This window comes from Cupressus sempervirens, chromosome 9 (genome assembly GCF_028749045.1).
Source record: "Cupressus sempervirens isolate cs-2001-9-10 chromosome 9, ASM2874904v1, whole genome shotgun sequence".
Taxonomy (NCBI): domain Eukaryota; kingdom Viridiplantae; phylum Streptophyta; class Pinopsida; order Cupressales; family Cupressaceae; genus Cupressus; species Cupressus sempervirens.
In genome coordinates this window covers 456494771-456522574 of record NC_143126.1, presented here as the reverse complement: position 1 = coordinate 456522574, position 27804 = coordinate 456494771, and the positions used below count along the sequence as shown (strand labels likewise).

Below are 27804 nucleotides of genomic sequence, written 5' to 3'. Positions count from 1 at the left end.
GGGCTTTGATTTAGGTTAAGATTCATAAAATGAAAGAATATTTTTTCTTTCCAGGTCATGGCTGGCTGTAGAAATAACAACAAAGTCGGATACACCTATGCCCCTCCTTGAGCAGGTGTACTATTGTCTACGATATGGATACGGCTTAGATACGCATCATATACCATATCTACATTTTTTTTGTGAGATTTTATCTTTTAAGTTTAGATTAATACTATTTATTTAATTCTTTATATTTATATTTTATATTTTTATATATTTAGATTGTCTTAACTATGTTGGTTAACAAACTGTTCTCCTCAAATATTTCTTTTACTTTTACTCTTATGCTCAAATACAAAAAACAAATGTTCCCAACAGTTGGGAAGTCGTGTAGGCCGTTGGAACTTCCCTCTAGATTCTAAGGTACAGCTTCCTTGTAGTGAATGGTATGCAATGGATATGTTTATGTTTCATATCTAACAGGGGTATGTGTGACACGAGAGCAAGAGAGATCATAACCAAGTCTTCCATATCCATAAAAGATTCAGGCATAAATTGGTCTGCAACTGAATTTTACCCCACTCACAACTGTGCCTCTGCTGAATTTCAACCGAACAGGTCTTTCCCAAAAACAGTGATAGAAGATGCTAAATTTAAACCATATATATCTCATTAAAGATTTCAAAAGTTTCAGATGTACATAAGTGTCATCCCAAACTAGTAGTAGATATAGAGTTTAAGAAAACTGATTCCCTCGACAATACTCAACAATAATGCCAAATAAATCAGCTCCTCATAATTTTTATAATTTGGATAAAAATTTAAAATGTTTATAAATAGAGTTTCAAAGCAAAAACTTGCCTTGAGATATTACCTAGTGTTACACTAGCACTAGGGGGACATTGGGATGCCACAACAAGTTTCTAGGACGGGAGGGCAGAGAACCTGAAATGCTAATTATGAAATAATGTTACAGTGTAACATACCAAATTGAAATACTTGAACATAGCATAATTGCAACACGAACTAGAACCATTGAACATTCAACATAGTAACATAGTACATTCCCAACTGTGTTGCTGCATGTACCATGTTAGCAACTTCCATCAGTTGCTTTCTGAACTTTTCTAGCTCTGTCTCTTTCTCTGTCATTCCTTTCTTTAGAATTTCCATCTCTGTTGCTTTTCCTACCAACTATGAATCCTTTTTTCCTAATTGTTCGCAGAGTTAGGCTACCACTTCCTCAAAGGAGGTTACTCTGTAGTGTTCTTGTGCGAGTTTTGCATGGCTTTTCTCTGCCAATTTTGAATAGGCCTTTTCTTGTTGAAGAATATGCTATATGCCCTTCCCTTTAGCCATGTTCGCCTCCTCCAATGCTATCGTGACTTGATTCTAGCGAAGCAGTAACTCTCAATGCTTTGGAGTGCTTGGAGGACCCTCTCCTGGTGACTACCTCTTTTTGGTTGTGGAGATTGCCAAGTGGCTAGCATTTCCTTAGTTTCTACATCTGATCATCCCCTTACCATAAACAATCTTGTGAATTCCTAGTGACATTCCTCCATAAATCTCAAAAGCCTCTCCACTGCATGCACCACTACCATGTTTTGGCCAATGTCTATTTCCTTGGTTGTTTCTCCTACCCGAGCCATAAAGTGAGGCACTTACTCTATCGAGCAGTTATATTTCTAAAGGGTGCCTATGGGATCCTAAGGGTCTGACATGTTCAAGCATAATCAAATATTTTGCCCTTCCACTTCTTCCCTCGCTGGCAGTATTGTTACGGCAAGAGCTTCCACTACATCTACCACCTAGTACTCATTTGCCTCACGTCTCCCCTCGGTGGTCTCTATCATCATTCCTATAATCCTTTGCACCAGTTTGGGGAACTCCCATTAGTACTCCAAGTGATTACAACTAGTTATCTATAGAAGAGTATATATCTCCTTCCTCACTCACTGGTTGTGCCTAATCCTTGAATGTTGCACTCTAAGCTTGCAATGTAGGGTTCAATTGTTTTTTCTTGAACAATTGCATGAGTAGCTATGCTCTCGAAGGTTGGAACTGATGGTAAGGTTGGTGTCAATATCTGCCCTGATAACCTTGTTGTCTACAACACCATTATTTTCAGGGTTGAGATGGTGCACATAACATCCAACTCCTTGTTAAAGTCATCCTCATCTATAGCTACCAAAGTAACTTTTGTTGCGGTACTATAACTCTACAAGAACAACAACTTGATGGCTTCTATCTCTTCTTGACTGTCATAGTCAGAGGAATCTTCATCCTGACCCACCATCTCCTCAAGTGGTCTTCTCCTAGTTGGTGGGTCGCTTCTGTGAGTATGTCTATGTGCATCCAACAGAAAATTGGTGGTAGGATGGGATCCACACAGCTAAGCAACCTATAGCTTCCCCATTCTTGTATTGACACTTGCATTGTTATTAAGTCTAGGTACAAGCTAATGGCATGATGCAAGATGTGGAGCGCTTTGTGCTCCAATGTGAAAAACTCCCTTATCCTATAGGATAGTATCGTTACCCATTAATAAACTTTTCCTCTGCTCACCCCTTCAATGAGATTAATCTGCCATACAACCATATCTGATGTGTGGCCAATGCCTATGAGGCAACCTTTCAATAACATCAAGAATACACTTCTATATCGGTGTGTTAAGGAATGTCTTCTTCACAGCACGACTGTTACTATTGTTCCACAAGCTATTCAAATCTTCTCTGAACAAATCAATTTTGCATACATATCCAATAGGAGCTTCATTTGTTTGACTAATATATTCTTTGGTGATTTCTTTGGTAAGATATCATAACAGACCACTATCATTGACAAGGGATAATAGTATGATGATAGCGATGGTCATAACAACTTATCATTGCTCTCAATATATGCTCAAATTCCCTGATATTAAATATCGACATTTGTATAGATTTGTCTACTTTTGCATGCCTTAATACTTCCTCTTATTAAATATCGACACTATATAGATTTCCTCTTATGTTTTTTCTTCTATTTGGAACTAATAGTTCCATGTATTTCTTGGATCTCCAAAATTGACAATCATAATTACTAATTTTTTTTTATCCTCTTGTAACTAAATTTGAGTTTTAAATATGATTACCGAACCGCCTATTGTCATACAGTGTGTACAACTTGTATAGTGGCAAGGGGTATGTGCATCGAACAGTGGTACCAATCTTGTAAATTTTGTAGCAACGATGACAACAAGAATTCAAAGTAGTTGTAGATAGGTGATAGTCAATAAGAGAAAAAAACCCTTTGTGATCGTATGGTGGCAGCTTCTTGTGTTGGTATGATGGAAAACATTTGTAATTGTACGATGGCAATTCTCAGGGGCACAGTAATACTTCCTTGAACAATGGTGACCAAGGACCGTACGGTGGTGATTGCACCTACCAAAGCTTCTATGGTTTTCATAACCCCACAATGTTGTACAGTAACAAAAGTTTCGCTAAGCTTGTATAGTGCCAAAACACCTTTGTATGGTGGTAGAAATCACAAGGGTTTCCTTCCCAACTCGTACGGTCTAAGACAAACTTCCTCTAATGCATACAATGATAACCTAGCCCATACAAAGTCAATAAGGTTGGCTGTTGTATAATGAACTACTCCTTGGGGATGTCATATGGTGATATGCCTTGTGAATGCCTAACTGAAGGAGGATAGAGGAGTGTCAAACGATGGCAGATAGTTGTGGGTGGTGCGAGAAATGACATACAATGACTCTGCAAGTTTCTTCCAGCCTCTATGTGATTGTATTTTCCCACTAAATTCCAATCACTTTTTATAATTTTATTCTCTTCATTATATGGGAATTTTATTTATCCCAACTTATGTTAAAAAATATTCTTTCCATTTATTTTTTATTTATTACTCCCTCTCATTCTTAATTTCTAACTCCATTGTTTCAAAAAAAATACCTTTTGTCATTTATTGTTTTCCAGTTTAATTTAAATATATACTCTCCTAGACCTTTAAGCTTTTTAAAAACTATATTCAACTTCAACCTATTGGTTTGTATATGCATCACTTATGTGCCATTTGTTCGTTTTTTGGCCTTTAGCCCTTTAATCATCTTCTTACTCTTGGTTCTTCCATTTGGTTCCCTTTTGTTCCATACTTGGTCAAAACTTTCGATGCATACTATCACATCCATGTCCCTAGTGGTGTCTTATAACATTCACTTGCACAACAAGTCATGAGTTATTCCAAATTGGATATTTTGTGAACTAGGGTTGCAAGTCCCACCCCTTAATAGGTTTCGTCCATGTACCGACCCTCATACTTCTGATACCATAACACTTCATCTTCTTCCACCATTGGAGGCTCTGTTGTGTTAGGTATTACTCTCCATAATGCATTTGAGGTAGGCCAGTAGAAAACTTCTTGTCCACATATTTAACAAGTTACCAATGCTTACCCTCAAAATCTTAAGTAGACCCCACACACATTCTAAACCCCTAACCACTTCCCTAGGGAAAATAGGTTGAAAAACTTAAGATTTACAAACAATTCCCCATTGGAGGCAAGCAATGAGAAATATTAGCATGTAGAAAATAAGGTTACCGTCAATTCTCTTGTACAATATTAGCTATCACTCAATACCACTTTAGATGCCCAATATTAACCATTTGCACCAAGAATTACCAGTAAAATAATACAAAAGAACGTAACAACAAGAAACAATGAAATTCGCTATTAACTCACTAAAATTAAATTTTAATCCTTGTTTCTTCAATTGATGCCCTAGAGACTTGCTTGGTCTACATGTACAACAGATTGCTCAAAACAAAAATGGAATATTATGCAAGAAAAAAGGGAATTAGGTAAAAGAAAAAATCATCATTATGTAAGATAGGCATGAAAGGGTCTAATTTAGTATACTTGCACATATAAAGACAGGCACCATGATACACAGTTTCTCAAAAACATAATTACATGTTAAAATCAAATAAAACCCTTTCCAAAAAGCTAGTTTTAATCAGCTAAAATTTTAAGAAATATAATGTGTATCATGTGCATATTGTCATTACGACCTTTCATTTTACAGCAAAGAGAATACTAATGTGTTGTCAATCTGCAGCAAAAAGAATATTAGAAGTTCTACACAATTTTTCATCCTTGTTATATAGATCCTATCTAAATATCATAAAAATTCGTAAGACTGAATATGAGTCCTGGTGTCTTACACTTCCAGACTCGGCATCATAGAACCGATATAAAAGCCTGAGTACCGTTGATTTCCCTGCAAACAAGTATCACTTAATAGTCAAACTATTCAGAGAGTCCAGAATTGGTGCTTCAATTTTTATGCTTAGACAAAGAAACAAAATAGAACACGTGTATTTAAATAAGAAGTACGAGTTACCAATAACTGACTTGAATATGCAATGTCATTATCATTCAGATATATAATTTTAGATTGCAACCTCTAGAACTATATCTCAGTTATACAATCTAGATATCTATGAATTTTCAAGTCCAAAAATTCATATGCATCAAAAAATAAAATAAATTTTCAGATGCAGACCAGTGATGGCATAATTGCACAAGCCAAAAACTGGAAGAAAATATGATGAAATCAAAGCACGAACTTATGAAAGCATCATAAGAGTGAAGATCATACTACCCATATTTCAAATAATTGCTTGAACTAGAATCAATATGATAATTGGTACCTTGTCTGGCAGTAATGTGAAAAGAAAGACTTGCTGATCTAACGGTGCATGGCTACACTTGGCAGATGTTCAGTGCAGTGGTGTCTAGGTGCAGATCAATCTACATAATTAATAAAGAAACCAAGAAAACTCAACCAACAAAATGCAATGCCCCCAATTTCACAATTAATTTAATTACAACAATAGATGATACAATGACCCTAGATTTTATTTGAGATTGGGTTTTCCAAACTTATATGATGTGCAATTATAATAATAGAACAGTGGAGAAAGGAAAGGAGATTTTATTATGATATATAATATGCTAGAGATACTGTCTAAACATTCATCAACTTGCAGAGTTCTCCATTGTCAAACCTGCAAAAAACATGTAGGAAAATAGAAAAAACATGCAAATGAAGCACACACAAAGACAGAGACATCAAAATTACTCTAGAAAGGGAAAGGGAAAAAATCAGAGCAAGAATGGGCACTTTTGCTCCTTATCTAGCATCCATAATCAAACTAAAGATGTTAGAAACCATATTGTTGGCATAAACAAAAAGAAATAGATGAGAAAGAATGGCTTCAAGGGCTTGTGTCTCAAAGTGAGATTGCAGCAATGTATACATACAAAAATTCACCATTGCAACAGTAATAGTTAATATTACATCTACCTCACTCAATCATAGCACAACAGGCTCATTAAAGAGCTGCAACAGCTACAATCTTTTTTAATGACCACCTGACTACCCAAGAACATAAGTGTTAATATGCTTTATCTTTTTTCCTAAAACAGTGTATATATATATATATATATATAAGGTAAACTAGAAGGATCTATCTAGAGATTTATTCACTACATTAAAATATAGTGTCTGCGATGTGCGGAGTTGAAGAGAAATAGCTATACAAACAACCATCATGACAAAAAGAACAAGAGAAAGGTGTAGAGAAAGAACATAGTGAATATTACGAAGTAATTGGTAAAATACTTGCTTGTTATTAACAAAGACCGAAAGGTCATTATATACAAAAGAATAAAACGATGTTTCCTTAGGAAACAATCTTAAAGAATAGAAACATTCTATTCTAACTGAGAAAGCTTAAAAAGCTAAAGCTAACTAGATATTTACAATAGATTACCATTAACTAATAATAGACGATTATCTATTATCGTAATACCCTCCCTTAATGGTTAATCTATCTAGAACACGAAGCTATCCTCTGAATTTGACAAACTTATCAGGGCACAGAAGCTTGGTGAGAATGTCTGCAATCTGATCTGTGGTAGGAACATACTGCAAGTCTATCGTCCCGTCTTCAACCAGCTGGTGTATGTAGTGAAAGTGAACATCCACATGCTTGGTTCATTCATGGTAGACTGGATTTCTAGCTAACTTGATAACGGCTTCGTTATCAACAAACAGAGTAGTTGATCCTGCTGTTGACATCTGCATATCCCCAAGCGTTCGACGAAGCCAAACAACTTCACATCCTGCCTTGACAATCCCTTTGTATTCAGCCTCTGTAGAGGAGAGAGAAATTGCATGCTGCTTCTTACTGGTCCATGTGACTGCACCAGATCCCAAACTCAACATATCCAAAAGTTGACTTTTTATCATCAATAGAGCCAGCCCAATCTGAATCTGTGAATGCAATGTCCCCTTTGGTTTTCTGATTGGTTTCCCAGCTTCTATAGTCTGCACCTGCAAGGACGTTAGTAACTTTATAAAGAAGTAGTATTACTTATTAATTTAAAGCATAGTTTTTGTTCTAGTTCCAACTATTTGCCCTTCTTAAAGGTGGGTTGTGATCTGGTGCTTAGTTCCTAAGGGAGGTTCCAACTATTTTAAGCTAACACTCCACTAAGTATCATCCTTTCAAATTTTGTCCCATCTTCAAGATCTATGGATAATCATTCCTGATTCATCCATCCTTCCTAGAAGCTCTCACAATCTAGGCCTTATGGATAACCTTGACAGTGTATCCATCCTTTCATATGCATATGACTATACTATCCAATATACTGACCTTCAGAGATGACCTCTGCCTTAATTCCTTATTTTGAATTCGGAGTTCTTCTTATCTTAGTTGTCACTATGGTTCTTAGCTCGGTATATTTCTCACCTTGATTTATTGCATATTAAACTGATTCAATTTAGGAGAATTATTTGGAATTCTGGGAGATAATAATCTAGTGATACCTACACTCTGTCTTTATCAGTCTTGTGCTTAGCAGAAGAATGGATAATTTGTACTACTTCCTTCTCTGCATATATCTTATGTCTGCACCTTATATGATGAGGATTTCCATAGACGAGAGTTAGCTTTACTCTTATACCGATGTTGAAAGATCTTCTCAATCCGCTCTTACGTATCCCTTCTATTTACTCTTATACTGATGTTGAAAGATCTTCTCAATCCGCTCTTACGTATCCCTTCTGTTGATGCTCAATCGATATAACGATTCGGCTTGATTTTGATGTTTTAACAACAGCATTGTCAGTTAGTGGTTATGTATGTGTTTTCATCTGGTCGGGTTTCTGCGTATACCCTCTGTGATATGTTCAACGAGATGCTGGAGACTGCCCTCGCACAGAAATGAGCTCTCCTCAATTCATTCCTTCTTTGTATGCTCCTGTCTATCCTTCCTGCACTGTGATGGGTGTTTATCTTCTTCCCTCGATATGTCATCTGTTCTTCTTCTCCCATTTGATGCTTTCCTTCACCTCTCGAGAGTTCATTTATACACGGCCCAGGTGTGTAAGAAAAGCCACGTCCCTTGATTTCCATCTCTCCTTATTTAGAATTTAGCTTTAGATAACTATTATAATCCGACCTTTTAATATTATTTGTCTAATAATAATATTTAAGTTTGCAACAATTCAAATATAATAAGGATGAATTTTTCTTTATTATGATTACCTCTTTTAAATCATATTTGTCTAATAATAATATTTAAGTTTGCAACAATAATAACCTTGTCTTAAAATTATTGATTTAATTAACAACTAAAATTGCCTTAAGAAATATTAATTAGAGCCAAACGTGATTTTTTTTTTAGAATAATTAATTAACACAAAAAAATGGATTCATGATAAAATATAGTTTACATATACAAAGTTCTAATTATCATCCTTAACTTATGGATGAGGGGTTATCATAGTGAACCCACTGTGTTTAGGATTAGAACTTCAAGAGTATAGAAGTCCATAATCTAAAGTTCCTTTCACATAACAAAGCACATACTTTGCTGCCGTCCAATGATCAACCTTAGGAGCTGTCATAATGAGATATAGCTGACTGTGAAGCTGATATGAAACCTAGTAGTAGAGAGGTAGATGAAGTTGCCTACTAGTTGCTTGTATGTAGTATCATCAGCAGAAGGAGAATCAAACTTTGCGAATAACTTGAGACCTTTCTCCATAGGTGTAGATGCAGGCTTCCAATCCTACATACGGAATTTGTCCAACAGAGCCCAAGCATATTTGGACTGAGAGATGAATATACCAAAAGACAGTTGCCAAACCTCAACATCTAGGCAATAATGCATGTGCCCAAGGTCAATCATATCAAAAGACTCGCATAAATTCTATCTGATTCCTTGAATCAAAGATGTCAAACTACTAATGATGATCAAATCATCCACATAAATAACCAAAAGGACGATGTCACGGACAGTAGTCTTGATTACAGATTTGAGTCTGAAGAACTCCTCTTGAAGCCTTGATCACTGAGGTATTTATCAATTTTTATGTACCATGCCCGAGGGGCCTGCTTCAAGCCATAGAGAGCTTTTACCAATCTGAGAACCTAATGGTCTTTACCAACAACCTTGAAACCATGACGCTATCTCATGTAAACCTCTTTATGGAGATCACCATTTAGGAAAGCACTTTTGACATCCATCTTATGGACCTTCCAGCAAAACTGTGTTGCCATGGCTAGGACTAATATGATGGTGCTCATCTTTGCAGTAGGAGCAAAGGTCTCCTCATAATCAATGCTCTGACGCTAAGAGAAGCCCTTCGCAACTAAACGAGCTTTCTACTTATCCAAAGTACCATCTTATTTGTATTTGATTTTGTAAAACCATTTGCAGCCAATGGGTTTCTTCCCTAGTGGAAGATCAGAAAGGACCCAGGTGTTGTTCTTCAATAGGCTCTAGTGTTCAGATGTCATGGCCTGTTCCCACTGTGGAATTCCTTTAACCTCGGAATATGTTTGAGGTTCAAACACACTGTGAATGTTGGCCATGAGAGCAAAGTTAATAGAATCTGTAGGTTTGCTCATTTTCCAGGCAGTTCTCCCATCAATGAGCTGATCATCACGAAGATCAGCAAGTGTCTTAGCCCACCACTTAGGCTAGAGAGGAGAATGACCAACATTAGTATCAGGTGGTGCTTGGTGGATTAGGTTCCTCATCAAAAGAATCTGGATCAAGCTCAGGAAAAGCATCTACAAATCGAGGTGATCCTGTAGGAGAAGATGGAGGTGTCTATACAGGGATCACTGGTATAACGGGAGCTGCAGGAGCTAGTAGAGCCCTCCCATCAAGTGGACCTAATGGAAGCTAAACTCCCTAATCATGAGCCTTCATAGGCTGGTCTACTGAATTAGGAATAGGAGAAACAAGCATGAATTGTCCTCACTGCTCATTAAAGACTACATCACAATTGTAGATGAGATGAGATGTCTCAACATCGATCAAGTAGTAAGCTTTGTGAAGACTATTGTATCCAGCAAGCATGAGTTTCTGACTCTTGGCATCCAACTTAGTGCGTGATGCATCAGGGATCCAAACAAAAAAAAGGGAGCCAAAAACCTTCAGGTGACTGATTTTCGGCTTGCAACCTAACCAAGCCTCTTCCAGAGTTTTACCTTTGACTCCCACTGTGGGTGACCTGTTCAACAGATAAATTATAGTATTAACTGCTTTTGCCCAATACTTCTTTGGAACATGTCTGTGTTCGAGCATGGATCCAGCCATCTCGGTGATTTCCGGTTCTGACGTTCAACTACATTGTTTTGTTGTGGCGTGTGAGGCACGGGGTGTGGTTAACTGGCATTTGATGCCATGTGTATCCAAGAAGCTAGAGAAAACATTAGAACAAAATTCCCCCAAATTGTTTGATCTATGAGTAATAATAGATTTCCCAGACTCTTTTTCAACTAAAGGTTTAAACTTCTAAAATACAAGGAATGCATCTAATTTCTTTTAAAGGAAATACACCCACATTTTTCTACTGAAATCATCAACAAACAAAAGAAAATACCAAGACCCAAAACCAGAAAGAGTGGTCATAGAGCTGCAAATATCGGCATGAACAAGTTGAAGTACTTGAGAAGCTCGCCATGAATCACCAATGGTGAAAGGTGTGCAATGTCGTTTCCTAGCCTGCCATGCATCACAAACTCCAAGTTATTGAGTTTGTATCTCTGGCAATCCAAGAATGAGCTCATCCCGAGCAAGCTGTGAGAGATAATGCACATTTAAGTGCTCATATCGTTGATGCCAAAGTGTGCTAATAGAAGACCACCGAGCATCCATAGCTAAGTCCCAAGAATCACCAGAACCAGTAAGTCTAAAAAGACCATGATCCTCAACACCCACTGCAACAGTAGACTAAGTCGCCGATCAACGATGGTGCACTGATGTGAACTGAAGGTGACATCCAAGTGTGGAGAATGTCACAGCAGTTGACTGACTAAGAGTAGATTTAGTTCCATCCCTAGAATGTAGTACAATCGAGGAAAATAACGTTCCTCCAACAGATTGAATCTAAATTTTTCCTTTACCGACAACAGTGTACTCTTCTCCACAACCAAAAATAATAGAGTCTAAATAAGGTTGGTAGTCAATAAACCAGTCTCTACAGTGAATGAAATGACGAGAGGCACCTGAATCAATGTACCAAGCAAACGACTTCGCATGATCTGCAAGTCTTTTAGCCATGAAGGCGTAAAAGGCAGACTTTGTCTACTCAGTGTGCTTAGTGTTGTTCTCTTTGGGATGTGAACCTGATTGCTTAGATTGTGCAGCTAAGCATTTCCAACATTCAACCTTCATGTGTCCAAACTTGTGATAGTAGTTGCACTGAATGTTCTTTCGCGAACCATTTGATGCTAGAGCAAAAGACATCTACTGAGATGGTTGTTGAAACTTGCCTTTATCCTTCTGAAAGGATTTAGCAGCAAAGGCTTGCTCTGTGGAGGTGGAGGTGGAGCTGCTACCGAACTATAGTTTCCACCGATCTTGCTGAAGCAGAACTCTGCAGAGATCAATGAACTTCAAATCACCACTAGAAGACGTAATGTTGAGAGTCTCGATAAAATGCTCATAGGACTTTGGTAAACTTCTAAGAGTGATAACCACAATATCCTCTTCCTACATATTGCGACCAATGGCAAGAAACTGATCATGAATTTCTTAAATCCTGCTCAAGTGTGCCTAGAGCGAGATTCACTCATACATGAACATAGAAAATAGAGTGTTCTTCAGAAAGAAAGCTCTGCTTTTGTCAGAAGCTTCATGGAGACCTTTGAGATGTGTTTGGATCTCGGCAGCTATCTTGCCAAATGGAATCTGAGAAAGCTGATCATAAGCCACGGATAATTTGAGAAGCATCATTGCCTCCCAATTACTCTGATCATGACTAGGAGCAGGTGGACGCTTTGTAACACCTAGAACAAGTTGATCGGTGTTCCGATATTCAAAAATTGCAATGATCTACTACTTCCAAGTGCCATAATTTTGACCATTGAATTTGGAGTTGTGCTCGAGTAGAATGTTTGTCAAAGATGTCAAGGCACGTTTGCCAATGACAAAACGTGAAAATTTGTGAAGGCACATTCTTTAAGGCAAAAAAACAAAAACCCAAAAAATTCGAAGTGACCCTAGAAGCGAGTTCGAAAAACTCGGAAGGAAAATGTTGTTTTTTGGATCTGCTGGCTCAAAAAATCGAGGCACCCAGCAAAAAAGGACAACCAAGTTGAACTCTCAAAAAACCCACCAAGAATCTATAATTAAAAAAAAAATTCGAGGTCAAAAACTAGGGTTTCAAAGAAACCCTAGTCAATGACTATGGAGGTCGTTAGTTGCAAAAAAATAGCAGAATATTGTAAAAAGATGCCCGAAAATGGATGATGTCGTTCTTGAAAGAGGCTTTTAGGTTGTAGCAATCATGAAACGACCCCAAATGGTGCAAGAAGTCCTGATTTTTGCAAGCAGAAATCGCAATTCGTATCAGATGTTATGGGTCTATTTTTTCCTCTACAAACGGCAGGATAGGGTATAGTTTATCAGACCTCGCAGTGGTTGAAAACACCACTAATCTATCATGTTGAGGTTGTGAGGCAGAAGAAAAAACGTAATATTCAGACATGATTTGCAGAGGCAAAACCGCGATTTTCGCTGCTCGTGGAGTTCCAAACAAAAACCCTAAGACAAAACCCTTGTTCGAAAAACAAAGGATTTTGATATGACGAAGCAAGGATGACAGAAAAATAATTTTGAAAATGGGTATTGATAATTTTGAAGAGGAAATTATGATTTTCGAAAATAATTTAAGAAATAGGCTCTGATACCATATTACAAAGTAATTGGGAAAACACTTGCTTGTTACTAACAGAGACGGAAAGGTCATTATACACAAGAATAAAACGATGTTTCCTTAGGAAACGATCGTAAAGAATAGAAACATTCTATTCTAAATTTCTAACTGAGAAAGCTAGAAAAGCTAAAGCTGGCTTGATATTTACAATAGATTACTAATTTACCATTAACTAATAATAGACGATTATCTATTATCGTAATAGTGAACAAACCCTACTGTAGAGTTATCAGTTGGTTTGCCTATGTTTGTTGGTGATACAGCTGCTTTGATGAATTCATCATTGGTTTGCCAATCTTCCACTAATGAAAATGGTTTCCAAGCACATTTGAAGACAAATTTGAGAAGAAATCTCAAATCATTAAAATAATATTAATTCCCTAATCATTTCTTGTACTCTTCCCGAGAGTCTTATATGACAACGCTTACACTTACATTCCCATACAATTAATATTAATTAATTAACCTTCTAAATTTATAAATAATTACTTAATATTTATCATTTGTATAAAAAAATATTAAATAATTAAACATATTGCTTTTGAACTTTAGAATTTTATTAACCTTTAAATGGGGTAATTACATTAATAGTTGAGAAACCTTCTCTCTTGTACAAAATCTATTTTTTTGTAACAAAACAATAAGGTTGTGATAATTGAGCCAAACAATCATCACACCATCTATTCAGTAGGTAAACAAAATGTTTATGATGCCATTTATGAGCAGCCTCCATGATCACTTATAAATCTCACAATAACATGTTGGCTATATGAGGGGTTGATGACTTGATGGTCGATTCAAGCCACTCATAATCTTATAATCACCTTCATAATATGCATTTTATTCAAAATAGCGGTCAATCTGCATTTATGCATCCATTATCCTGCATTTATACATTCATGATAGATCATATTATATCTGCATTTTGCCATGCACGTATGCACACCTGTAATAAAATTGTCATGCCTATTACCTAACAGCACCATCATACCATCATACACATATGCATAACAGGTCGATGTCACATTATCTTTCATATAATCATGCCGAGTCCTTCATCACCGCATACATTATACATTGCATATTGTTACTTAGCCTAGCCTTTGCATACAATCACATCACAATCGCATTTACCATGTCATCACATAAATTGCATCAAACTTTGGATTATCGTTACTCGGCATATAAAATGAACATTATGGCATAATTAATATGAGAATCGGTTAAAAAATCAATTAGCACAATAATCGTTCCATGATTATTATGGCAATAATTCAGTCAAGAGATGTGTCTTTCACATCAACCTCTTCCTTTCAAATCACACACATATAATGATGATCCTATCACTCAATCAAGGTATCAATTGGAGATAGCTTATTTATTTGTTAGCTTGTAAGGATTTCTCCATAGTGGAGTGTAGTGCCATTGGCATCCATTTCAATACAAGTATATAAAGTTACAGCCAGAAACAGCATCTCAGACAATATTGTTATTGTCATATCGGAGACAACCATATGAGCATACATTGCACGATATATCAGAGTCAACTTGCATAAGTTGCATATTCTTAATCGTGTATCAGATACAGCAAGCAATATAATGTACAGAGATTTCCCTCAATCATTGCATATAATTCTTGTGTATCAAAAACAATCAATATTACAATGATGTAATATTGATTGTTTTGCAATCATTATAATTGGATATAAATTAACGTATATTGCGTATGCATTTGAAATTAAGTTCCATTGAATAAAAGAAGCATCCAGCATACTTATTTGAAATTAAGTTCCATTGAATAAAATAAGTACACAACATATGCATTTGGAAGTATGTCCCAAACAGTCATATTCACATCCATTGTCATTTAGAATTAAGATAAGATATATGTATTTTCATTATTGGTTTCAGTAAGAACCACAGAGGAATCAGTAGTGTTCCAAATATAGAAAAAGGGGACATTAGAGTGAAGCACAATGCAAGATGCCAAGAGCAATTTCAATCTCTTACTCTTCCTCCAAAGCATATATCCAGACCAATAAGTTCTAAACCTGCCCTACCTTCTATAGGGTAGAGGTTACTGTGTTGCCATCTGAGAAACTGCATGCTCCGTTGGCCTTCCTATATGACCAACTTGGCAGAGGGGCCCTTGTATAGATATGGGAACTCCCCCAAGGACTTAATCTCCTGGAATGCAGATTAAATGGCTTGTCTTTTATTATTTGAAATTGAGTCTTTGGATATTGTCAATTTACATGAAGTTGGGACAGAAATATTAATTTTAGATGTCAAAACCGTATTAAATGTGAGAAGTTATACCAAATTTACCAAATAATAGTATATGCTTCCTTATTGCTATGTAATGCACCATGGTTGTTATTTATGCGTGTGAAAAGTAAAGAAAAATTAAATATTTACAGTGAGTTGTGTGATTAGATATGGCTCAATAGCTTGGATCTTTTCACAGAATCTTAGGAAAATAACATCTAATCTAGAAAATAAATTAATCTCGTTACAGCTTAAGAAAAAAGTAGAAACTAAGTAAGAACAAACTATTGGAAAATAAATTAATTTCTATTTAAGAATACAAGTTGATTTTTGGAAAGAAATTCCTGTGACAAGCATGATTTATGAACATTCTTGGAGTTGAAGAATTTAAAATACTCCTGGTTAAGTGTGTTTTCAAATAGGCTGCAAATGCACCAAGAAAAACTTGAAATCAATGATAGTCTAAACAACTCTATAAACAGAAAGCTTGTGATTATAAAATTCAAAATATTAGTTCATGGAGTCCAATATGTAACAAATAAATAATAATATGACACAAAAGGATGAACAGACCAATTTCAAAGAGATAATCTAGGTTATTTCCATCCAAAGTTCATAACAGTTTATGCTATTAATGGAGACGGTTTATATTTAACATACCACTACCACTAGTTCCAACAATAGCTATACTTCTTCCCGCAGGAACTTCAAAAGATACACCATCTAAAATCTTCCGCTCTGGTGTGTATCTGAAGCACCATTACATTGTTAAAATCTCACCTTGATGGTTATATAATTTACACAATTTATAATGAGATCATAACATGTATCAATTACAATAAATGCAAGTAGTACACTTTACTACACATTAAACTAGAAAGGATATAGGGCATTGACTCCCATCATTTGTAATATCTTTGCAAAGATATTTTGAATAAACTTGCAATTTCATCAATTTAAGCATACAGATATTCCATAAAACTATAGCAGGAAAATTTGCTTGGGGATTTCAAAGAAAATGGACAAAAATTTGGATTTATAAAAGAATGTAGAAAGATAAAAGCCTTAGCATTGAATGGTGATCAAGTTGAAGGCATTTTTTTTGAGTAGTAAACTATCATATTAGTTACTTCAGAAATTACAAAATCTGAGCCGAAGGGAAACAACTGTCGAAGACTATAATGCAAAGTTCTACCAATTGAGCACAAGGGTAAGCCACGCAAAAGATGGTGTAAAGAAAATTTTCAAGTGTTTAAATGGTCTGTACATGTCTATTCAAGATGAAATGAATTTAATACATTTGTATAATATAGAAGAAGCATACCAATTTGCCTTGCTGAAACAAAAATAGAAAACAACAAACTAACAATAGAGGACGACATAGAAGTTCTCAAGGAAGACAAGAATCAAGCAATGGAAGAATTTATCCTACAAAGCAAGAAGAGCTGACCATATCTCGAATGCGTTCTTATGCCTAAGACATGGGAGTAGAGGAAGGGAAGAGTCTTACAAAGTTAGCAAAAAATTTAGTGAAGGAAGCGTCAAGGTTCTACTGGTACGTGTCATTAATTTGGGGATGTTGGACACAAAACCTTTGAGCACAAATACAACAAAAAAATTAGTAAAGGAAAGAGGCCAACACAAGAGAGGTCCAAGCAGATGGAGGAAATGTTAAATCCACCAAAGTGTCAAGAGGATCCTAAAGATGTAAAAATCCTTGACAATAAAAAGAATTCTACTAAGACTAGAAAAGAAGAGAGATGAACTAGTACAAAAAAGAAATTTGTTCCAAACCAAGGGTAAATCTGGGGGCAAATGTTGCAAGCTTATTATTGACAGCGGTAGTAGTGATAGTAAGGTATCTAAGTAAATGGTGAAGAAGTTATAGCTGAAGCAAATGAAACATCTGAACCCCTAGAAGGTGTTGGTGTTACAGCTGTTGTTGTCAATCAAGATTACACCTATAGCGAGATGTGAAATCTAACTATCCTATTGAAACATGGAAACTCTCTCGGGTGGTGGGTTGTCCTAAAATGAGAGATGAATCTGTGGAAGCTAGGCTGGTTCCTATATAGTGATCGACTAAAACTTTAATTATATGCGGGAAAAAGGATGAGAAATGAATGAAAATAACAAATACTAAACCTAAATAAGGTGATACACCAATGATTTGTATGCAACTTTAATTAAATCGATACAAATTACCCATAGATACAAATGATTCACAATACCCAAACAAACATGCAACTACAAAAGTAATTCTATGCAAGGACCCGAAAACTTTTTCTTTGAAAGGAAAACCTAAGCTTTACCAATTTCCTGCGAAAAGAATGAAGACACAAACAAAGACCTGTAATTACAAGTATCGAGATTCTAACATGCAATAAGGAATATAGCTTTAATGAAGGACGAACACAACATAAAAGCAAAGAACCCACAATATTGCACGACAATCAAAGAGAAGGAACTGCTGACTTTGTATAATCAATGTTAAAAAAATGTCTGCTATAAAGTGCTCCTATAGTCAACTCAAAAATTTTGCAATATGCAAAAATCTGAGCAAGAAAGAAGTTCCCTCAAAAATGAGGTGAATGTACAATAAATAGAGCTCAAAACCCTAATTTGAATATCAGAAATATGCATGGAAAAAATGAGTCAAAAAAGATCCAAATTGTGAAGAAACCCTTGAAAACTGTCCTCAACTACCTGTCCAACTGATAGCCAACTAAAAAACTGCTTTTATCTCCTCAAAATCATGCACAAAACCCTATGTTGGATTTCAATGTCAAGCTAAAAATATAGCATGTCAATCTCATCAATAACCATGCAAAAAAGCATAAGGCTCCCAAAGTGAATTGCATGTAAAACTGGCCTAAACTGATCCATAAATGGCTAAAAAATAGCACCTAAGTGCTCAATCACTACATGAGAAAATTAAATTGCCCCCTGACTGATAAAAGAACTACTCGTGACATGAAATTGAGTGAAACAATCTTCTTTGGCTTAAAATAGAACTCTTTGCCTTAACAAGACTTTAAGCTAAAAATAACTCTGCCTTTCAACATTATTTATTATTAACTAGTTGATTTATAATTTATCAACTAATTATAATAATTTTTACAATTTCCTCAAAATGCAATAATAATAAATACATGTATTATTAACTAAAACAAATAATATGGATTTTTTGAAATCAAATCCTATATCATTAGTTTGAATTAATAAAAATAACAGCTCCTTATGTCTTGTTGTGGATCCGAAATCTTCTCTAATTTAACATATTTGGCATACATAACAAAGCAAAGTTAGATTTTTCTTTCATTTGCACTTATCGATTCATGGAAAGAGAAGAAATAGGGTTTGAAGAAACCCTAAGCCAAAATGCAAAGTATTTTGAAATTTTCTCTGCTATTTGGTCTCCTATTATTGTATCTTCTGCTATTTCATGGCTCCATGTCGTGAGTTCTTGGACTTTTCTGAGTTTGGTTATAGTCGTGAACCATGATCTGCTATTTCGCGAGTAGGTTTCCCCATGTTGTGGGTGTTGTGATGGCTACCATTATTCATTTTCATGAGGGTATTTGTTTTGTTGTTTCGATGGTTGTTTTTTTTGGCTCATTTCCTATATGTCGTGTCTCTTCTCTATGCTGGGTTGTTCTTATAGCCATGAGTTCTGATGAGGGTTATGCTGTGACTACCTGGATGTTGTTATGATCTGGAGTTCTCTCTTAGATGGACATGAGATGCCATGAGTTCTGATGCAGGTTATGTCATGAGTACCTAGTTTGTTGTTATGATCTGTAGTTCTCTCTTAGATGGACATGAGATGCCGTAAGTTTTCCTTTGTGCTGTGAGTTGTTGATGTCATAAGCTTGACCTCCATATTGTAGCTGATGCGTGAGCCATATGTGTTCACAGGTTCTTTCCTCCATTTTGCTGCTAAGATACTGTCTGTCGTGATTGCTTCATTTCATCAATATTTACTCTGCTGTTACACATGCCGTGAGTGCTTATTTTATCAAAAAAAATTAATATGGTATTTGCTTGGACGTCTGTAGTTGATTTCATTGCTGGTTTATTTCGTGGGTCTCTGTAGCCATAAGTTTCTTTTATTGTTCTATGTTTCCTGCTGTAAGCTTCTTGATCTATGAAGCCGTGGGCAATGTGATAACTACTGTGACCCTGCAGTTATTGTTTTTCGTGACTATGTACTTGCTGTTGTTATTAATTCAGATACCATTTCTTCATTTGCTGGTGATCTTCAGGTTCTCCTTACAACTTTTGATATATCCACGTCATCATATATGACAACAGATTGAGAATATAGATAGCCTGAAATACAAAATCCTTCAGAATAGTTTGTGTTTCCTAATAACACTATTTGTGTGAAAACATTCTATAACTTTTCCGCAAATCCGGGAATGTCATCAATCAGTGCATAGGCATCAGCCACCATAATGTAGTTTCCAGGATTGAACTTCTGACAAACTCCAAGCAGCAATGTATCGAGTTTTTTTCTAATGTCCTCGTCAGCCAGGCCTCTATTACACGGTTCATCTCTTGTATGGCAGAAAGTTCTGTATAATGATCCAATAGTTGTAAATATTCTGCCAAGATTTGAAATGCTCTGTTGTAACTCCCTTCACCAATTCTTCATAGTGTTTCATTACTCTGTGAGATAACTGCTCTGTAACAACATCCAACTGCACTAACCTCTGGGAAACCTGTATCTTTATTTATGTTGTGTCTTTATTTAAGTTCTTAACTGGAATCTCCTTGTCTGCTGTTTAATTTCAGCCCTTGATAATACATTTTTTTGTCCCAAATAGTGATTGCTGTTTATAGCTCCATTCTTTAAACTTTATGCGTAGGTTTTGAAGATAACATTTCCAGCCAGCAGTAGCTTTTTGATCTTAGCACACTTGTTGATTCATTGCTGCAACCTGATGTTTTCAGCGTTATTATTACTTGCTGTCACAAAAAGCCTATTCGACAAGTGCCTTTAATGTTTGACTTTTTTGATATTAAAAACAAAAGGTTTCAAATCAAATATGACTCGTCCCTCTAATGCTTTTGTTCGTGATTGTCCTCTTTCTGCTTCATGATTTGATTGAAAGGTTTTATACTTGTAATTGATGTACATCCCTTTGACAATCTCCTCAAATCTTCAGTCAGCTACTTTGGTTCAACCAGAAGGTCCCATACTTGTAAACTATGTATGCCCCCTCAACGGTCTCCCCAAGGTCTTCACCCCTATATGACACAATTGAAAGGCTTCATGTGTGTATCTTATGCATGATCCTTCAACAACCTCAAACTTCATACCTATATCTACACATGAAACAAACTTATTAGCATAAAAACCTGCTTTGCTTTCAAATATTTCTCTTGCTTTTGCATCTTTTAATGCATTTATCTGAATAATCATGTTGTAAGAACACAAGTAGTGCAGAGATAATTGGAATGGTTCCCATTGCTCAGTTCGTATGAACTGATCCCCCTCTTTACATTTTGCAAGTGTATTTAAAAATGGAGATCCAGGCTCAAATCTTCTTCAAAATTCAAATGAACGACTCTTCCATTCAGGCAATGGAGGTTTTTCCCCTTATTTCTCCAATACTTTTCTATTTATGCAATGTGTTTATTCAGATAGTGTATTAAAAGTTGCCACTACTTGTGTGGTACCTAAATGCATTGCATCAAGCACTGTCTAAAATGTGAACATTTTGTACCTTATAAAACAGTTCTGAAATATATTTCAATAAAAGTGTACCATTTTGGTACTTGTATTTAACTTGAATAAAAATGATCAATTTCTCTTATTTATTGATATTTGTACTTCACATTTTGCATCCAAACTATTCTGTAATATGCATGATCAGCAACTTAAAACACATAGCCCAATATATAAGCAAGCTTAACATAGCAATTTAGGAGGTAGGCTAAATTGGTATCAGTTGCAAAAGAGACATCAATTATTGGTGAGTGAACAATGCCATGTTTATTTTCATTTATGCGTCTATAAGGATGAAATTGTGTGTGATGCAATACCAATGGATGCTTGCCACATCTTATTAGGCAAAACTTGGCAACATGATAGAAAAGCTATACATGATGGCAAGACAAATTGTTAAACCATCAGAAAAGGTGGAAAGATTAGATTTTGAATTCAATAAGGACAAAAAAGAAGAGGTGGAAAAATAATCCCAGAGTATTATTTCTAAAGGATTTTAAGAAAAACTAAAGTTCTTGTACTTTCCTACTCAACCTTGGAGAGATTGGTAAGGCAGAAGAAAAAAGTGTTCCAAGAGAGATACAGTACCTAGTGGAGGAATATGCATGAATAATGATGAAAGAGTTGCATGATGGATTACCTCTTATGAGGTAAATAAGCCATTAGATGAATTTGATTCCTAGTTCAAGTTTGAGAAACATGGCACCACATATCAAATGATGCCTATAGAAAATGAAGAAATATATAGGAGAGTTCAAAAATTGCTAGATAAAGGGATGATAAAGCAAAGCCTCAGTCAATATGCACAACTTGGTATACTAATGCCAAAAAGAGATGGAGAGTGAAAAATGCGTGTGGATTTTAAAGCACTAAATTACTTGATGGATGACTTGATGGACTACTTGAATGGGGCAAGATGCTTCAAAAAAACTGATTTTGGAGTGTAGGTACTATGAGATAAGAATACATCAAGGTGATGAATGGAAAAGAACCTTCAAGAAAAAACATGGATTATAGAATGGCTGATGATATCATTTGGTTTGACAAATGATCCAAGCACATTTGTAAGAATGATAAAAGAGGTGTTGAAGCCATATCTTGGTAAATTTGTCATTGTGCATCTTGATGATAATTTGATTTTTATTAAACAAAGAAAGAGCGTTTGCAACATGAGTAATTTCCCCTTTCTAGTACTAGTGGTATGAGTTTTTCATTAGCCAACTTCGTCGTGGCCTTTTAGGCTAACCAGGACATTTATGGGACTTTGAGGCCATTTGACCTAGGCAATTTTCATTACAAGTCAATCTGAGATGCCCAGATGCAGTTTTGGCATACTTACTATTTATAGTATGTCATTTGGGCATGGTCAGGAAATTAATAAATTATAATATGTGCATAAGTATAAAGCAAAAAGGCTTTTAAGTGAAAGGTGTATAGTTGAAGCTAAGTTGCACAATGGAGATTATAAATATGGCTCACATTAAGAGAATTGATCATCCAATTGTGTATTTATTATTTTTATTGGTTCTTGTGAGGGTTTTCTGAGTTGGTGAATTTCATTCCCTTGCTGAGGTATAAGGGTTTGATCTGAGATTTCTAGTCTGAATTTTGTGCTTCTTCTCTTCTATTTCTCACTGTGACTGAGAAGACAGTTGATAGCTGAAAGAATATCCCATGTTTTGGGGCAATTAGGGTCTGGATTTTGGCGTCTCTTCTCAAAATTTTGCTGTAATTTTTCTCTAGCTCTTCAAATGCCTAGATTTCTTCTTATTGAGGTTGCATTACAGTGGTCTGAAAGTTCTGTTGAAAGCCACATTAGACCTGTTGTATGGCACGTGGCTATCTTTGCTAAATGTTCGAATTGATCTGCATCTTCCAACACCCAATGTCCTGTTAATGGACATTCATTCTATGGTATTGAGGCGGCATTGATTCTGAAGGGAATTGGTAAATTAAATCACTAATTTGTTGGGCTAAACATTTGTAGTTTCAGACATCAAAGGGTCTGATCATCTGGGTGTTTGCTATTCTGTGGTTCTCCCAAACGCCACTGTCACCTAAGGCATCATTTGTGCTATTGAGCATTAGCTATAACTTAAGTTGCCGTATTCACTCAAAAATCCTCAAATTCGACATTCAATTCATTGACATTCGTAGTCGGTTCAAATTCTGTTCAAATTCGTCTGATCCCTGCGAAATTCCCTGCATATTCCTTGTTTCAGACCCTGGTCAATTTTTGAGGAATTTGTAGCAAAGGAAAGAGCAGGTCCAAAGCAAACAGTTTCCGTTGATTTCATTCAAGCAAATCCAGCTCTGGTAGATGCCAAAAGATCATCCCCCTTCATTTATGCCCTATCCGTCATCAATAAATCTCGTTATATCAATATCTTCTTGATGGGAAATGGAGACTGTGCCATCCACCCCTGGGTGCTAATAGTAGTGGCTTTATCCACAGATCCATCCTTCTTGAACTGGAAAGACCAACCTGTCATCTGCTCATTCGTGCAGAGGAAGCTGTGGTAGATGATTATATTAATTTTCGATTTATTTAAATTTATGGTGTATTTGTTTAACAATATTATGGTGTATTTATTTGTTTGACGATATTAAAGCATTTCAGGGTTGTTAAGAAATAAGAGTGTTAAAAAATCTATTTATCATATTAATATATTTTTTGATCCGTAGTATATTAATATTTAAAATTTTGTATGTTCATTCATTATTATTGTTTTTATTTATTGTTAGCTTACTTTACTTTTATATATATTAATTAAAACATTAATATTTATTATTCGGTATGTTTATTTATTAATAATTTTATTTCAAATCAGTTTATAATTCATATATATATTTATATATATAGAAATAAAAATATATGTATTAGTATGTGTGTGTGTATATATATATATATAGTACGGACGAACCCAAAACGAACCCGAACCCAGCCCCAAAAAAATTTGAACAAATTTCGAACCCAAATGTCAAACCTGCATCCGAACCAGAATCCAAACTGGCAACTTAGGCTATAACCTGAAATTTGGGTGCTCAATTGCTTACTGATTTCAATCTGCATAGCAGGTATCATTTCTGAATGCTACTAGACGCCTCGCTGGGATTATACAGGCCCACGTGGTTGACTGCAAATATTATTGGAAGAAACATTGGAGGCCTACAACACATACCAGGTTCCTTCTCATATTTAATGAAATATTGTAATATGTTTAGCGTTTGCTAATATTGAAAAGGGAATAACTGTAATGGAATTTTCCCACTTCCTTGTTGATTGTTAATCTGAAAATGCATTTTTAATTTCTGTTCATGCAAAGTATAGCTAAATGAATCGGTGAAAAACTTCATGAGTTTGGTAATGTATTTCAATTAGGGGCTTTTTTTAATTCTCTAAGTCATATATCCTGAAGATCACCAAAATTGCAAGCAAATTCAAGCGGGGCTAATTTTCTCTGTATAATCCATAGTGTGAGCCAGTTAGGGTCATTACAGTGGTATTCAGAGCAGTTCCATGCCATCCTGTGGGGTAGATAATTTATTATTTTAGATCTGTTGTTGTATTTGGAGTAATCAGCACTTTATCCTTTTCCAGCTATGGACAAATACAAGAGGCCTACTAGTTCTGGGAGCTAGCAGAGTACTGAGGAAGATAGCAGAAAAATAAATGCTTTGAGGGAGATTATTGGAAAACTTAAGCTTCATCAGTAGAGATTAGCAACAAGAGTGTTGGATCGAGGGACGGTAGATAGGGCAGCGAGGTATATGGCTTCTACTTTTAGTAGACCGACACGAAGGATGCAGGGAAGGAGACTTGAGTTTTCCCCGGTAGGTGTCCATAATGCAGATTTACCTGTATTTACTATGACACCTACTAGTCCTATCAATAATTTTGATGATGGACATTCCACACAGAGGCATGTGGATGTGTCATGGCCCTTGGTAGACAGCAACACTAAACTTCAGCGGGTTCAAGATTCCAAAGTTGTCATTATAGATAGCACAGGGGCTATTGGGGCAGTTATTGCAACCGATTATTCAAACTCTCTAGAGGACAGGATTGTTATTGGAGATTTATATGTTACTTGTCATAGTTTTTCCAAAGCGGGAGGCAGCATCTTTCTCAGATGGGATAGGCAAGAGCATAGAGCTATCCATCTATGGCATTAGTGATCTAGGTGTTACAGCAGAGTTAGCAGATGTTGGTTCATGCTCCAGCATTATTGACTCAAAGCCTGACTTTGAGTTGTGTGCAAAATAATAAGATGGCAGTTAAGCATCTCTTACGAGATGTGGATGTAGAGAGCATGGACACCTCTGATGATTTGTTGGATGATTCTATAAGCTACCCTGCATATGATATCTCATGCTAGATAATGGGTGATGACTCTGAGGAGCTTTTGGATGGGTCACAAGATCAGGATTTACAGGGACTTTGTGTTGAGGGGGAAGTAGAGTCATGCGAGGAGAGTGATGCTACGTGGGCTTCTGCTTCTTCAAAGGAGGTGTCAGTCAAGGTGCCGAGAAGTTGTACCTCAGTTGCAAATTTGTGCGAGGACAGTAGCACACATACGGTGAGCAGCTCTAATTCAATTTTCTATCACAGTGCAATTAGCAAGATAGAGAGTTTGCATAAGAGTCAGGGGCTACAAAAGCATAATGTGACTAGTCAGTTGAAGGTGAGTGATAGTGACATTCCTTCAACTTTTGAGCATAATGATGCGATTCTTCAGATGTTAGTTCCATATGGTTGGGGTGCTCCTATGTCAAATGAGCACGGTGATGATACTCTTTCTCTAGCAGAGTTTCATGTGCTTCAAGAGGCTGTCAAGTTCTATAAGATTGCCTGTTCTATTCCCTGTCAAGCACGTAATGATGCGTCCAATGTACCAACATAATTTTCAAAGAGATGGTTGGATTGCATGGCCTTGTAAAAACTATAAATTTAAATAGAGACACAAAGTTTGTCGTTTGTTCTTGGCGAACTCTATGGAGGAAACTAGAAACACAACATTGATTTAGTACCCTACCATCTACAAACTGAATCAAACAAAGGTTGTATATAGAAGATTAAAAATTTGTTGAGGTGTCTAATATGCAAACAACTTACTCAATGCATTTGACATTGGCCCAAGCCAAATTTGCCTAAAATAACTTTGCAATAGAAGCGTGGAAAAGAGTCCATTCAATGTTCATTGTTGTAAATGGGTATAATTAGAATTAGAGTGGGCTAAACAACCACGAGGGAAGAGATCAAAATAAATTGATAGGGTAATTGGCTCAAATGTCACACGAAAAAGGCACACATATCTATGCTAGTATCTACCAAGCGGAATTTTAGCTCTCCGTAAATCTACTATGTGAATGCAAAGACATGCTTCTTATGTACACAGAGTACCAACAGAAAAGAAGAGGATAAGATCTTATACCTTAATATTTGTATCTGCCATTGCATGAAATAAGCAATAGCTCAAAGTGAAACATGCGTGCATATTCTATAATGCATTAGAATTCTATGCAGATGATACTGTAAGTGTGAATGGAACTGGCAGAATTCTAATACATTATACAAAATCCTGGCATGTTTTACAATCTATAACTTATGAATCATTGAGTTCATTAATGTTTTCTTCAATCTTTCAACAATTAAAACACATGTAAGGCTTTAAATGCATTGTAAATGGTAGATGAAGCCACTAAACGGCTTCAAGAAATGCTTATATTACTTTGGCTAACAAATTGGATGAGGATACATAAGGACGCTAGTCTTAAGATGCATTTCAGTGTAGATAACACTCATTTTCCTGTTTAAATTGTGTATTGGGGTAACCAATTGTGTTTACTTGCTTTGGAATAGGCAATAGCAATTTCTAAAATAAAACTTTTGTTTTCATTATGCAATAGAAAGACTTAAACACCTTCTTAATTATGAATTGGCATTCATAAACAAAAAAACCCGGTGACACGCACCTCCCTCCTTCCCCCCCTCCCCCGAATTTTAAAAAAAATTAAAAAATCCTCAAAGTATCTGTCCCCAAGACATCCCCAAACTAGAGAATTAGAGTACCCAAGTACTCCCACCTCTATCGTTATGCAACCATGCCACCATCGGAAATGGTACTTGAATTTCTATTTGAATTATGGTTCTTGAACGTTCTAACAGATATGTACTATGTTACAATGTAGAATATTTAATGGTTCTTGTTCATGTTGCAATTTTGCTATGTTCAAGAATTTCATCTTAATATGTTCTACTAAAACATCATTTCAAAACTAGTATTTTAAGTTCCATATGTATTGCATACAACACCCCGTTGCCTCCTAGCTGTTGTCCCCCCACTGTCCTCCCCCCCCTCCCCCTAAAATTGAGGTTGTTTGTTCCCCCGTCCCAGAAACTCATCCTGGCATATTGACATACCCCAACACCATCATTACATTGTTGATCAATGATGAAGTATCATACTATCAAATGATTTAGTTTTACATTTTTTAATAGTTTGAAATGCAA

General features: G+C 35.9%; 1 protein-coding gene across 2 annotated transcripts in view; it reads right to left on the bottom strand.

Annotated features, from left to right (window-relative positions):
- LOC149539293 (ABC transporter B family member 25, mitochondrial-like) overlaps positions 1-27804 on the bottom strand; it is a 269562-nt gene that overhangs the window by 67458 nt on the left and 174300 nt on the right. For both annotated transcript variants that reach the window (XM_089800610.1, XM_089800611.1), the window contains 2 exons: positions 16217-16305; positions 5205-5260 (listed from right to left, as the gene is read on the bottom strand). In XM_089800610.1, coding sequence (XP_089656736.1) covers positions 5205-5260; positions 16217-16305 — 145 coding nt within the window. The remainder of the gene's footprint in view (positions 1-5204; positions 5261-16216; positions 16306-27804) is intronic.